Consider the following 14,869-nt stretch of genomic DNA (forward strand, 5'->3'; position numbering starts at 1 on the left):
CTATCTCTGATTCAATTTTACTCCCACAGTAAAGATGTTTCTCCATGTCTCACTCCTAGCTCTGCTGCTGACATTCTTCAAATTATGAATCCCAGTTACTGACATACCAACTAGTGGTAACAGAATTGCCTTCTTTATTCTGTCAAAATTGTTCATTATTTTGAACACCTCAGTCATGTCACCTGTTAATCTTTTGGGCTCCAAGGAGAATAAACCCAATTTCTCTAATCTTCCTTTGTATCTAAAATCTCTCATTCCTGGTATCATTCTTGTAAATCTCCTTTACACTGTCTCCAGGGCTTGAACATCCTTCCTTAAATAAGTTACCCAGAACTGAATACACTGCTCCAAATGTGTTCTGACCAATGATTTGTAGAGGTGTAAAATCACTTTCTTGCTTTTATACTCTATGCCTCTATTTATAAACTCAAGGATCCTGTGTCTTCTTTACAACTGTTTCAACTTGCCTGCCCACCTTAGAGAACAATGCACATGAGCCCCTAGGTTCTTCTGCACCTGTACTCCCCTCAAAGTTGTTCCATTGAGCTTGTATTGTATTGTCTCTCTGTGTTCCTTCTACCAAAATGCATTACCTCACATTTCTCTGTGAGAAGTGTACATAGCGTAGATGTTAGAGCCAAACCTTTCGTAAGTGAACTTCTGAAACACTTGATGGTAGAAGTCTGCAACTCACACCACGAATGGAAACTGACACTGGGTCAATACTTAATATCAAAACTGCAATTGTTAGTTTATTTTTGTTCATGAGATGTGGGCGTCACTGGCAAGAACAGCATTTACTGCACATCCGGTTGCCGTTAAGTGAGTGGGTTGCTGGGTCATTTCACAGGGCAGTTAAGGATTACCCACTTTGTTGTGGTTGTGGAGTCACGTACAGGTCAGGTGATTTTTTTTTGTGTGACAGTCCAGTAGTTACAAGGTAACTATTACTAGATTTTTGTACAAGATTTATCCAGTAACCTATGCTGTGTTATGAAATTATATTTGGCAGCTCCCAAGGTTAAATTTAAACCCTGTCTCTGGGTTAATAGTCCAGGCCTCTAGATTACTAATCCAGACACTAACAGTGTATATATGGATCATATTGATCAGAGATTAGTCATGACCTTATTGAATGGTAGAACAAGCCCGAGGTACTAAATGGCCTAGTTTTGTTCCTATGTTCATAATTTGGATTGTTCAGGAAAAGCTGTGACTTGAGTCGTTAAAACACTAATATTTTCTGGACTTGATTTTGGTTTTGTTACACCGCTTTTTTTTTGTATTTGCACATAATAGAGAGGAATAGGTTAGTGTTCTTTTTAATGCTGGAATACTGATCTTGTTTTCCAGTGTTTATATAATACATTGTCTGTAATGGTAAATATTAAAACTCTGCTTTGGTGCAGACCAGAAGTTGGAAAAACATTTTGAAGTCAGATGGGCAATTCAAGGTGCTTCTGATTTTCCAGTGATTCAATTTAATGACAGACGTGTATCAGCAATGTTAAAAATTCAATATGGTGAGCTCTCTGCACAGTTATGCAATCTGCAATTTTGTGAGAGTCTACACATATGGAACAGTATGCAGAATGAATTACAAAAGCACCATATGTAAAAAACAAACTTTTTGCTGGTGACAACTTAATATTAGACATACATTCATGCTGAATGAAATCTAGAGAGAACCGTGGTCAGATGAATATACCTTAAGAATGCAAATCTTTTGAACCCTGTAGGTGATTAATGAAAAGTTACAGCATTGTACTGAACTAACAGACTTGATGAGAAACCATCTAAGTGAGAAACATGGACTACGTCTTGAGTGGATGATCGTGATCCTCATTTCTATTGAAGTAGGTCATTCAGCTGCTAAGACCAATTTTGTTATCTCATTTTTCAGGGTTGTCAATTCAAGGTTGTCAAAATAACCTAAAGCTAACTATTGTGAGAGATCCTGTACAACTATCAAAAATCTTACATTTACAATTTCTGTTTGTCGCACTTATTAGGTGAGGGTTATTAGTGGAGTAGACAACTTTCAACCTTGGGTACCTACATGGCACCATGCATTACTATGTTGAGTGTAGGATGAGCCAGACAGAGCTCTCTTCACTCCAGCCTTTCAGTGAGCCTTTGCACTAAACTGAAGAGTATTCTCTGATGCACCAGTGTGAAATTTTCTCTTTCCCACACCAGCTGTCCTCCACGCCTCGCCAAGAAACAACCTCAGTGGTGCCAAATTCTTAGCAGACCCACGAATAGTTTGAGGTGGGTCAAACCCATTTCACTCAATCCCTCAGAGTCAAATTTGACTTCATACAAGATTCAGCATTTTAATAGCCAGTAGTGAGAGGAGATTTTCATTCTATCAGTTTAGGCTAAATTTTAAACCTGGTAAGAGTGTTAAACGTGTTCATTTCCATCTTATCATAATTTTTACTGCACATGTAGACTATTGTGTACCTGCAAGTAGACTACTGTGTACCTACAAGTTAGCAATGATGATATCTTGTAATAAAATGGATATCTGCACTTTGCACAAGTCAGTCCTTTAGATTTTGATGTGTTTTTATTTTAAAAGTTGAAGCATGCCTTGTGTGGCATAACCGGTATGCCTCTGTCTAAGTCTCTTTTACACCCTATGATCTGTATGTCCTTGCGTACTATATACTGCTCGTAAACAAAGCTTTTCACTGTACTATGGTACATGTGACAATAAATAAATCAAAATCAAATCAAATATGCAACACACCTACTAATATTTTTTCTCCTGCATGGACCGCTGGGCAGTGACTTCCAGAACCAGAAGTCAATGCTGGGAACAGTGTCAGTACACCAAGCAATGTGCATGGATCCTCAGAGCGTCAGTGTGGCCATACAGCCTGGAGGAAACTCTGCCAATAATTGGTTTTGCAAAATATCTTTTTTGCATCATTGAATAATTGAATGTCCTTTGTAATGGATGTGGCTTCAAAACCATCAAAGGCGGAAAAAAATCAAATACTAAATATTTAATCCTAAGAAAGGCAAATACTCATATCACCCTTCCTTGGGTAAAAAGCCAAAATGGTACTATAGGCTGCAGGCATGAAGCTAAATCTACAGCTAAATCATAAATAATTTTATTAATCCCTCAAACACAGCATAACTTTGCCAATGGCACAGAGTCTCAGTACACTAGATTGTAGATTAGGACTCGGGCGAGTGAAGTGTGCTTTCCATTTTCCAGCCATTAACCTACACAAGCACACTAAAGCTTATATTGGTTATATAACATACCAACTGTCAGCTCTGAAGATGATGATTATGAATTTCAGCATCATGCAATGGAACAGTTTATATTTAAAAAAGTAACATAAGAGTAATTCCCAATCCCAGCAGGGAGCATTGCTGACAGGAAAGTGAATTGGAGGTTACACTTTTATTTACATTGACCTTTCAGCATGGCTTCACCATTGGAAGTTGCTGATAATGTAGCCGGGTTAGTTTAATTTCTGAAATGGATCCAATCATCACCAATCAGCAAAAGCCAAGGACAAGGAAATCTGTGACTTTTTACTGTACTCTGCAGAATTTTATGGGGCAGGTAATTTTGGATTGAACTGCTATTTTCAAATTCTAAGCATTCCTGTTTTTCTACTAAATGATTGATAATGTCTTGATTGAGTTGTGAGTTTGGGGACAGGAGTAGGCCACTCAACCCCTCAAACCTACTCTGCTATTTAATACAATCATGACTGATTGAACACTTCAATGCCTTTTACTCACCCCCTTCTCATACCCCTGCATATCATTGGTAATCAGAAATCTATCAATCTCTACCTTAAACACACTAAAATAAACTAAGCTTCCACAGCCCTGAGTGAGATAAAATTCACAACCCCAGTAGTAAAAGAAAATTTTCCTCAACACAGACCTTTTTGGCAATCTCCTTAATTTTATATTAAGCCCCCTGGTTTTAGACACCCCAACGAGTGGAAACATCCTACCTGCATCTACACTGTTCAGCCTTTGAGTATTTTGTACATTTCAACAAGATCACCTCTCATTCTTTTAAATTCTAAAGAATACCGTTTGCCCAATTCCACCTCATAGGACAGTCTTGCTATCCTGTAAAAAGTCTTTGTTGCACTCCCTCTATGGCAATAATATCTGTCCTGAAATAAGGAGACCAAAACTGTGCAGAGTACTTCCAGGTGCGGTCTAACTAAGCTCCTATACAATTAAAGCAAGACTTCACTACTCCTGGAGATAGCAAGAACTGCAGAGGCTGGAGTCAGAGTCAACAACCCGAAACGTCGACTTTCCTGCTCCTCTGATGTGCCTGACTTGCTGTGTTCCTCCAACTCCATTGACTACACTACTCCTCTACTCAAATCATTTAACAATAACGGCTAACATTCCATTGACATTAAAATGGTCAAAGGTCAAAATGCCAATGATAATTACATTTGTTAACATTGTTATAGAAGGTATGTCAGTCTCCTGTAAATAATAGTCAATGGTAGTATTACATTATTTCGGTTATGCTTAATTGAATTGAGAAGTATATACTAGCAGCTAAATTTAACAGCAGGTTAATTAATAATATCAGTTTCAAAGCAAATTATCCCATCATTCAAAGTTGTAATTAGCAGCAATTGGTAAGTGAAAGACTTGAGTACTTTCAGTTAAGACTTAGTAGAAAATCTTATTTACCCCCAAGAACAATTCACTAGTTGCTTTCCTTTAAAAGTGAATGTGCAGTTTTTAGTGTTCCTCACAATATAGATGCATCTAGTATCGCTATCATTGTTGAAATTAAAAGCAAGAACTGAGGACAAGATTTTCAAAGAAATTGTGGCTTTTAAGAATGCTTTGACTTCCAATTTTTAACATTTACTTGAGATTTTTAGTCCAAGCACAGGAATAGACTATTTGGGCCATCAAACCTATGTCACAATTTTGTCAGGCATGCAGCTATTTTTCGAATTTTGGTTCACCACCCTTTCCCCACTGGGGAGTTAATATTCCCAAATGCACGTGGCTTGGAGATAAAGCTACACATTGTAGTTCTCATTCTCTGATCCTCACTTCTCTTAAATGATTCCTCACTGGGAGAGCAGGATTGCTCAGTTTTGTATGATTTCTTCTAAATAAAAAAAAACCCTTTAAACATCCAAACATGATCTTCTGTAGCACACAGTGAAGTAATGCAAATACTCAGAACCTGAAATGAGAGCCAAAAGAAAGCCTGGAAAAATTTCTGAAGAAGGGTCACTGGACTTGAAATGTTAACGCTGTTTTCTCCACAGATGCTGTCAGAACTGCTGAATTTCTCCAGCAATTTCTGCTTTTATTTCTTTCACATCTCCAGCATCTGCAGTTCTTTGCTTTATTTTACTGGAAAAACTAATATCTGTTAGCATCTGTAAAAGACAAAGAGTTACCATTTCAGGTTAATGACCTTTCAGCAGAATTGAAGGAAGATAAAAATGTAAAAGTTTTTGAGCAGGTGGAAGAGGTGAAGAGGTAGACAGAACAAATTGAAGGTCTGGACTAGGTTGGAGGCCAGGGAAGATTAAATAACAAAATATTTCATGATGCAGTAGCCAAAAAGAATGGGAATGGGTCCAGCAAAGAGTTTAATAATGTGAAATTTTAACTCTGCTTCTCTCCACAAGTGTTGCCTGACTAGAGTTTTTCTAGTTTTTTTTTGTTAACTTTTTTCCTCTGACTGGTAGAGCCACTGGCCTTTCTGGTCCCAGACACGGTTTTATTTTAAAAGGTCAGACTATGAACCTGTAGGGAAGAGGGAGTGTCTAGTATCAAGACACTATGTTGTGAGGAAAGATTGGAAAAACTTTACAACAGTGACTAATGTGCCTCATAGGTGATAAAGCATTTTGGAAAGTCCTGTAAGTGTGAAGTGTGTCTAAAGGTGAAAATATAAATTTGTCTCAGCCTTGCAGGAAGACAATAGAGATGGAGCATATAGAGCTATTTAATATATTTTAGAAGTAAAGACGAGAATTCCAAAACATAATTCCAAACTAAACCCTGACTGTAGTATAAAAGCACTAGGCAAAAGCTAGTGAACATACACATTTAACAGTAGCATCATGAAGGTTGTCACACAAAGGGTGAAGGATACACAGAATAGTCTTCTGGACAGACTAATAGTGGCAGAAACCTTGGAATTATTTTAAAATCAGCTGAATCCTCTGTGGGGAAGGGAAGTAGGATCTTCCTGAATAATAAACTAAGTTCATCAAATGTGATGAGAATTTCACAAGCATGTGATTTATGGCATACAATATTTTGCAAGAATCAAGCAAGTTAATTAATCTTCTTCTTCTTTCTTATGCAGGTCTTGTTTGAACTTGCACGTGTTATTTTTTAAGTCAGATTGGAAGTAGTTTGGAATACAGTGATCAAAGATCATATCTTCAGGTGGGGCGTAAAGAATATCCTCCAGAAGGCCAGGTCATTGTGGAATGAGTGCATTTTTAACAATTCAGTTTCTATCCAATCTATACTACTCATTCACAAAATCAAATTGCACCCATTAGTGGTTTTGCCTGTCACTCAGTGATGTACTTGACTTTATTTTTAATTTCTGGAATATATATGTATAATGAAAAATAAGCAAAACTGTTTTAATTGTTAGTTCAGTTTAATCATGCAGGAACCAAGACTGAATAAACTTGAATTTGTAGCAATTTTGTTTTACAGAAAATGTTTGAAACTGGCATGTAATGAAGCAAGGACACTGTGGTACCTTTGGAAGCAGAGTAATATCTTCTTGTGCGTCCTTTGGGGTAGAGGGGAACTGTGTATGGGCTATTATTTTAGAACTCTGGAACCTTAGGATTGGCTAAGTCTCCTTAGACAGCATGTCCCAAATGCACAACCACTACCATCGAGAAGGACAAGGGCAGCAACCACATGAAACATATTTGAGCAAACAATAATACTTTACCACACTAGTTAAAACAGTAATACAATGCACAATACATGTACAACTTATTTCTAACAACGAGAAATAAAATATGGTAACCATAGTTAATATAATGTGATCAAACACCCCACAATCAAGGCAGATACACAGATTTATCTGCCACTCCCTGCAAATGTTCATGACACTGTGGGTCATCAAATCTGGTTAAAGTTTACAAGTTCTTTTGGCAGTTTACTGCTGAAACTTCCCCTCCAGAGCCATTTAATTACACTGCCTGAACAACTGTTCCTGCTCTGGTTGATCAGCCTCTTTTCCTGACCAGATGCTTCCCTGGACTCTGAAAACTACCGTCCCTAAGAGACACAACTTCAACCTTTCATCAACTGCTGGTTTCACCGAGGAACATCAGTTCCTGTGTTCTTCCTGAGCTCTAATCATGCTCTGTGGTGTGAAGCAAATGCTTCTTAAAGGCTTTTCAATCCTGACTGTCAGCTATGCTGATTGTTAGTGGCACCTGACTTCTTGTGAGCCATCACAACCTGCAGGATTTTTCCTAATCCCCAACTGCAATACCTAGCTGCCTAATAACTCCTAGAACTTGGCCTGAGTTTTAACAGCACAGAGTATCCAACTGTCTTGGACTTAACTACTATAACTGTGTAGTTTAGTCTTACTGCAGGGAAGGCAGCTAATAATCAGCACTTCCAACGTGGAGTCTGTTATCTGTCTCTCTCTTTAACTGCTCTTCAATTATCCCTGAATGACCTATTGAAAACCTCGCGTAAGCCCCTCCTTTGTTGCTGGGCAGAGTTAAATTTTGCCACCTAAAATCTTTTCAAACTGACTGTTCCATGAAATGTTACCAGTCATAGATTTCTGGCTTTCTCTATGCAGGAATAAAATTGAAATAACTGGAAGTTTTTATTACAACTGATAAAATTATTCGGAGGCATATTCTGAATCAACTTGAAATATTTATCACAACAGACAGAATATCGTTTTATGACTTGAAGTAATTTAAATGAAAATACACACTATATATTTTTCATGCCTACTTAGTCTTTCTCTTCAGCAAAAGAGATGTGACAAAGTATAATAAAGTAAATAAAGTCTCCATCATCTTACCAGAGCATAGGGCTGCTGTCTCATTAAAGAGAGACGACTGATGGTTGTTTAACCTGAAGATCACTAGGCCCTCAGGCATGGTTGAGAAGGAGAGTCCTTCGTGGTAATCTCAACCAGTGCAGGAATAGAATGTATGTTGTTGATGTTCCTCTGCATTGCAAACTAGTCATCTAGCCATCTGATCTAACTGATTCCCCATCCACACTAAAGGAAAATAGATAACTTTATTAGTATGTAATATTCCCTGCATTATTTTTGCTACCAAGACTAATAATCTCATGTTTCAATGTCATCCAAGTTATTTGTTTGAATGAATTCTTCAATACTTTACTTCCTATGCAGAAGAATCTCAGAAGAGTTAACAACACCCTTGTTAACTTTGACAGCTCATGACCAATGAGTTTGTTTGAGAGTCAATATCTGAAATTCACAAGCAGTAATGCTGGCCGAGGGGCTGGAACATTCTTCAGAAGAGGGTCAGTTCTGACATCAAACAGTAATGCTTTCATAAAAGAACTAAAATCTACTGCCTATTTCTAATTGGCTAATTCATCTTTTTTGCCAAGCAAAGAAGATGACTTTGAATTAAAGTAGTAGATGTTCTATTATGATGTTAAACTGCAATACAATTTATTGCAGATAACCATGAAAATAAATACATAACATAGCTATGCTTGTATCTGCAGAGTTGCTGAATAACCCTGGGGCAAATGTTTTACACAGAGGGTGGTTTGCATGTGGAATGAACTTCCTGAGGAAGTGGTGGATGCGGGTACAATTACAAAGTTTAAAAGACATTTGGATAAGTGCATGAATAGGAAATGTTTGGACGGATATGGGCCAGGAGCAGGCAGGTGGGACTAGCTTAGTTTGGGATTATGTTCAAAACAGACTGGACCGAAGCGTCTGCTTGCACGCTGTATGACTCTGTGGCCATTATCATGGCTATGAAACAGACTGTCAGTAGCTACTTCAGTAATGTGAAAAATTATTTTCAAAAACCATCAAGAAAGCTACCACTATTCTACAGAGACAGCATGACTATTGATTTTGTGCTATTTTCAGAACACAGAAAATCTGTGTTGGGATTATTACTGTGTTTTGCCCGTTTCCTTAGTTTTTATGAGTCAAATGCAAGGATTCCCCAGTTAATGAACATCCCTTTTAGAAATGCCCATACTTACAAAGGCGATCTCATACAGGGGTGTAATTTTAAAGATGTGACACGAATATTTCCTGTACTTACAAATGGCTCCTTTACATTGTCCTGCATTATGTTCCGACTTGTGACAAATCGACTTGCGAACAGACTGTCAAACAGAACCCATTCACAACCCAGGATCGCCTGTGTAGTACTGTGTTCATCTAGTTTTCTATTTAATTTTCCATAATATATTCCTACACTAGGGGTTTGGCTATTTCTGGTGAAGGGATAACATCAGAAGCAAATTTACTGGGCATTTCTGCCTTATTTTCATTTAGCAAGCTAACTTCTGGAGGTTGTCATGTTGTTAATTATCCCTTAAATCTCACCTCCGTTCTTTACTTTCCTCTCCTTATTTCCTAAACACTCCATTATCATTTATACTAGTCACTTCCTATATAGGTACAGAAAGCTCGATTACGGTGTGATATGTAAGCTGCACTTTGTTGTATTGAGAATTCGGTGGTTCTTTTGTATTGACTATGGCATTCACAGCCTATTCCAATGTCACATTTGTCCACACTGACTGGAAGAAGTATGTGTAAGCCAACTCTTGCAGATCAGCAATTCTGAGCTAACCAACATAGTTGCTGCTATTATAGGTGAAGGAAAAGGAATCTTAACTGCTGTTGGATAAAGATAAAGTTATCACAGGCTGGTAGCTCTGATGACCATTTGAATGTAATGTAATATGTTTATAAAATTATCCTATAACTTACATCATTTGATTTGTTTGTGAAATTCTTTTGCAAAAGGTTTAGTAACTTGTTCTAAGAATGAATAAGTTCTGATTTTGATGTTTGCTGTATTGTCATTTTTAACAATTTTTCAGAAAACCATGTTGAACATAATTTGGTTTATATCGGTCAGTGCCAAAATAGACTGACCATGAACAGTGCCCTGCCATCTTGGGTTTCACAGTCATCAGTTTATGATCCCTTGGGTCTGAAGTTTGCTGGTTAGTTGAAAGGCTGCATTGTTGCTACAACAGACATTTGATTCAAATAGAAGATTACATAACTCATTGCCTGCATACCTCTCTCTTTTCCCTTGCCCCTACTCTGTTCAGTAACAGCCCAGCGAAATTTTGGGTTAATGTTAAACTCACCAGGATGAAATACTTTTCTGTTAAATTGGCTAAAAAACACACATGTTTATCTCCTTGCCGTTCAGTGAAGCAGTAACAATCATGTTAGATCAACAATCTCCATATCTACATATATTCTGTTATCAGACCAGCATAGAGAAAAGGGAGTTGATTCTTGTGACCAGCATGTGCTTATTTGTCAGCTTTGATCTGTTTACAGAGGATCTTGTTTAAATGAGGCTAAATAGATATAACTTCCTTAAATTATCAATGTATTTGAAGTTAGCCACTGACCTAAATATTAAGCGGGAATAGTTTCTAGACTCCAGAAACTAATTTTTGACTTCTTCACATTTTTCATTAATTTCACTTGGTTATTTCAACCCAAATCTAATGCAGGTAGGAGAATTTGCATAGAAATCCCCTAGGTTGTCTGCTTTAATTTTGATGCCAGGAGTATGAGAGTATAGAATAATTTCTAAAGAGACATAACGTCAGGTGTTATGCCCTACTCTGACTTCTTGAAACCCACATTCTTTACTACTGAGGCTAACTCATTTTGCTTTCAATCAAAATGGGAAGAGTGGAGGTCATTTAATTCTTGAAAATTGGCTGCTGGCCTATCACTTGTTATTATCGTGCTGAAGACAGTATTGCATTTTACTTGAAATTAATCAAAATGCTGTTGCTAATGAACATTTGTATTGAATTACCAAAATGTGCTAATTTGTGAGAACGTCGTAAGTATTGTTGACAAAAATATAAAGGTGATGAGTGACCAAGTAAGTGATGTTTGTTACTGTGAGTATTTAGAAAAATATCTTCGAAAATCAGTTGGGAAATTTAGGATTGTGCTGTAATTCATTGCGTATTACACATTTTCGTCTTGCACATTATACTCTTCAGAATGCTGTATATTTCCCATCTTAAATTGTTTCAATTGGTAATAAAATGCTTTCTACATTGTATGCCTCCACTGTTGCATTTTATTTTATGCATTGTAACAAAATGGCCTCTATTGTACATTTTGTTTCAGGTCATCTTTTTAGAATCACAAATGAGACAAGTTATTTAATCATATTAATCATCTAGTCTGAGTTATGTAATGACAATGATAGCTGAAATTTGAAGCGTGGTTCACAGTAAAGCTGGTCCCTGAATTTGCACATAATCATATTAAGCTTGAGCAGGGGTGCAGGGAAAGACTTGGGATCTCATTTTTGGCCTAGACACTTCACAACCTCTGTGACTCAATATTAAGTTCCACAACTTCAAAGTGCTCTATCCTCCATGTTTCTTACATCCTCCCCCTTCCCCAGCTGTGTCTTGATTGACTTTGCTCTCAGCTGAGTTGAACCATTTTCTCCTTTTCACACCTAATATTTACAGCTACTGTCATCCTTCCGTATGTACAAGGGTTCTATTTCTGAGAACCGCTGCGAATGATGACATCCATGAGTACCGAGCCTGTCAAAAATCACAGATAGGCAAGTTTGCCCACAGATGTTGAATTTTGTTGCTACTTAACTTTTAGTGCAGATAGGCAAATTCATGAGTTATTGACGCGTGGATACAGACAATTTACTGTATTTTACATTTCTATCACTTCTTTACCACCATTATCATTGCCTCCATCTTTTGCTCTGAGCACCTTCACAATCTGTTCCACTTGCTTCTCCTCTCCCTCAGTCAACAGCATAAAAATCACCATTTTTCAGTTTCGTCAATTCTGAAGAAGTCATACTGGACTTGAAACATAACTCTGTTTTTATTTCCACAGATGCTACTAGACCTGCTGAGTTAATCCAGCACTTTGTTTTTATTTCAGATTTTGAGCAGTATTTTGCTTTTATTCCAGTGCTCTGCTGATTGGACTCAGACCTGAACTTGTCCAAAACTCTACTGCTCTAATCCGAGCTCATACTAAGATGTGTTTACACAATCTATATTCACGTCTGATCAGATGGCTCATTTCTAAAATCTCATCCTTATTTTTAAAGTCTCTCCATGGCCCCTCCCCTTTCTGGCTTTGTAATCTTTCCCAGAAGTGAAACTCCACAAGATCTCTGTGTTCCTCCCATGTTGTCATGTTGTGCATCCAAAATTATAATTGCTGTGCCATCAGTTACCAAAGCCACAGGTCTTGGAATTTCCTCCCCAGGCCACTCCACCCTGCTCTTCTCCTTTAAGATATTATTTAAAATTTCTTTGACCGAGCTTTTTGTTGCTTTCCTTAATAGCTCCTCATATGGCTTAGTGTCAGACTTGTCTGGTAACACTCCAGTGAGACAAGTTCTGACTTTTTACTACATGAAAGATGCTTTATAAACGTACATTGGTACTTGTAAGGCATGTGACTCACAATGATGTCAAGCAGACATTTGCAAATAAAACCCACTCAAACTTGATCTATTCTGCCAGAGTCTTCAGCCAGTTTTCCCCACACTGCAGTTGTCTTCTTAAACTATCCATCTTGCTGCATTTGTCCTCTGTGTCTTCAGTGCCCATTGATAAGAATAGTTTGAGTAGATATTGAGAAACCCTCTCTACTAAAGGAGCATGCCAGCACAAGGGAACATGACCTTAAATTCAACACCAGGCCATTCAGAAGAAAAGTTAGGAAACACTTCTTCGTTCAAAGGGCAGTAAAAGTTTGGAACTCTCTCCCACCAAAAGGAACAGATGTAAGTGTAGTTAATAATTTTTTTTTTTTTGCTAGCCAAGTGAATTAAAGCATTTGAAACCAAGGCACAAAAACTTCAATGTCCACAATGCCACCCCCTACACATTTTCCTTTAGTTAACTTTCCCTTTTTTTTAATTCCCGAACTAAAACTACTCCTAAACAGAGAACAGAAAATATGCAGGTGGAGTTACTTGAGTCAACCAGTGATAAGTGCACAAGAGCAATATGAATGGGATCCTGTGAAATGTTAATTTTTCTCTGTGTGTTCCCCTAACAATGTTAACTGATACTAGGTGATATCGCTAATACCTTTGCCCCACTTCCACCCCACCAGTCTTGGAGTTCACTGGATCATTTTCCACCACCTTCGGCATGATTGTACCTCCAAATGCATCTTCCGTTCATGATACCCTGGTCCATTCCTCAGTCACGCCCAAGACCCTGTGACCTTCTCACAATACAATTCAGTGCAAAAGCAGAACATGTAACATGTGCCCTTTTACATCTGCTCTCCTCACTGAACATGGCCCCAACACTCTACCCTGGTGAAACACTAGTTTACATGTACTACTTTGAATCTCACTTGCTGTACTCACTAATCACAATCTTCCTCTACAGTTTAGGTGACTGCTTTGTGAATACCTCTATTCAGTCCATTAGCATCTGGTGGCCTGCCATTTTAATTTTCCACCTTGCCTACACAATCAAGTTTCTTTTCCAATCTACTGCACTGTTCCAATGAGGTTTAACATAAACGTCAGCAACAGCAGCTCATCATTCAGTTGAGAACTTTACAAGCTTTCTGCACTCAACACTGAGTTTAGCAAATTCAAACCTTAAAATCTGTCCCTATTTTGTTTCCTGGTTTTGACTGTGTTTTTCTTTCTTTCAGCCAGTAAGCACACTTGCTATTCACAATTTGAAAGATCTCAATTGATTTACCTTCAAGTGGGAAGGTAGGAACAGCCCATTAGCCCATCAAACTTGCACCACCATTTGGTACAATTGTGGCTAGTTGAACACTTAGTTACTCACACCATCCCTATAATTCTGTATGGCGCTGGAAATCAGAAATCCAATCATCTCTGTGGTAAGCATACTGAGCTTTTAATCTTTACTTTTCTGAAAAAAAATCACTACCTATTCAATCTTTTCTGATAACTGTAACCTCTCTGTTCTACCATTGTCTATGTAAATCTACTTTCCACCTATTCCAGTGCTTCTGTATTATTTTCATTATGTAGGGACCAGGAGCAGAATTTTCATAGTCAGGCAAAGGTATGTTCTATCTGTGTGTAGGATGGGAAAGTCCATAAAATAATGTTGGGTTGGGATCCTAATGACAGCTGCCCTCTTCTGATTTTTCCTGTGCTGAGCATGGATGGAAGGTTCTCAGGTCGGGTGGTAACTTTTGTAATGAAAACTCATCTGGTTCACTGATGACCTTACAAACATGTGAACAATGAACAGAAGTAGGCCACTCGACCCTTCAAGCTGCTCCACCTTTCAATAAGGTCGTGGCTGAACTGATTTTAACCTCAGCTTTTTGTTCCTGCATACCCCCAATAGCCTTTAATTCCCTTGGTAATCAAAAATCTATCAACCTCTGCTTTAAAAATATTTAAAGATCTGTATCCACTTTTTTTTTGATGAAGGGAATTCCAAAGACCCTCTGAAAGAGCAAAAAAAAAATGCTCCTTTACTTTTGAGCTATGAGCTTTAGGGAAGGAAATCTACCGGCCTTACCAAGCCTGGCCTATATGTGACTCGAAACCTGCAAAAATGTCGTTGGCTGCCCTCTGAACCACTCAGTCATATCTACTGA

At 37.9% G+C, this 14,869-nt stretch overlaps 1 protein-coding gene across 4 annotated transcripts in view; it reads left to right on the forward strand.

Annotated features, from left to right (window-relative positions):
• The window catches only part of rmnd1 (required for meiotic nuclear division 1 homolog), a 91,056-nt gene extending 79,741 nt beyond the window's left edge, over window positions 1–11,315 (forward strand). For all 4 annotated transcript variants that reach the window (XM_048601265.1, XM_048601263.1, XM_048601261.1 and 1 more), the window contains 2 exons: window positions 1,740–1,856; window positions 6,353–11,315. In XM_048601265.1, coding sequence (XP_048457222.1) covers window positions 1,740–1,856; window positions 6,353–6,385 — 150 coding nt within the window. In that variant the 3' untranslated portion in view covers window positions 6,386–11,315. The remainder of the gene's footprint in view (window positions 1–1,739; window positions 1,857–6,352) is intronic.
• Window positions 11,316–14,869: the final 3,554 nt, after the last annotated feature.

Source organism: Rhincodon typus, chromosome 9 (assembly GCF_021869965.1).
Source record: "Rhincodon typus isolate 14 chromosome 9, sRhiTyp1.1, whole genome shotgun sequence".
Taxonomy (NCBI): Eukaryota; Metazoa; Chordata; class Chondrichthyes; order Orectolobiformes; family Rhincodontidae; genus Rhincodon; species Rhincodon typus.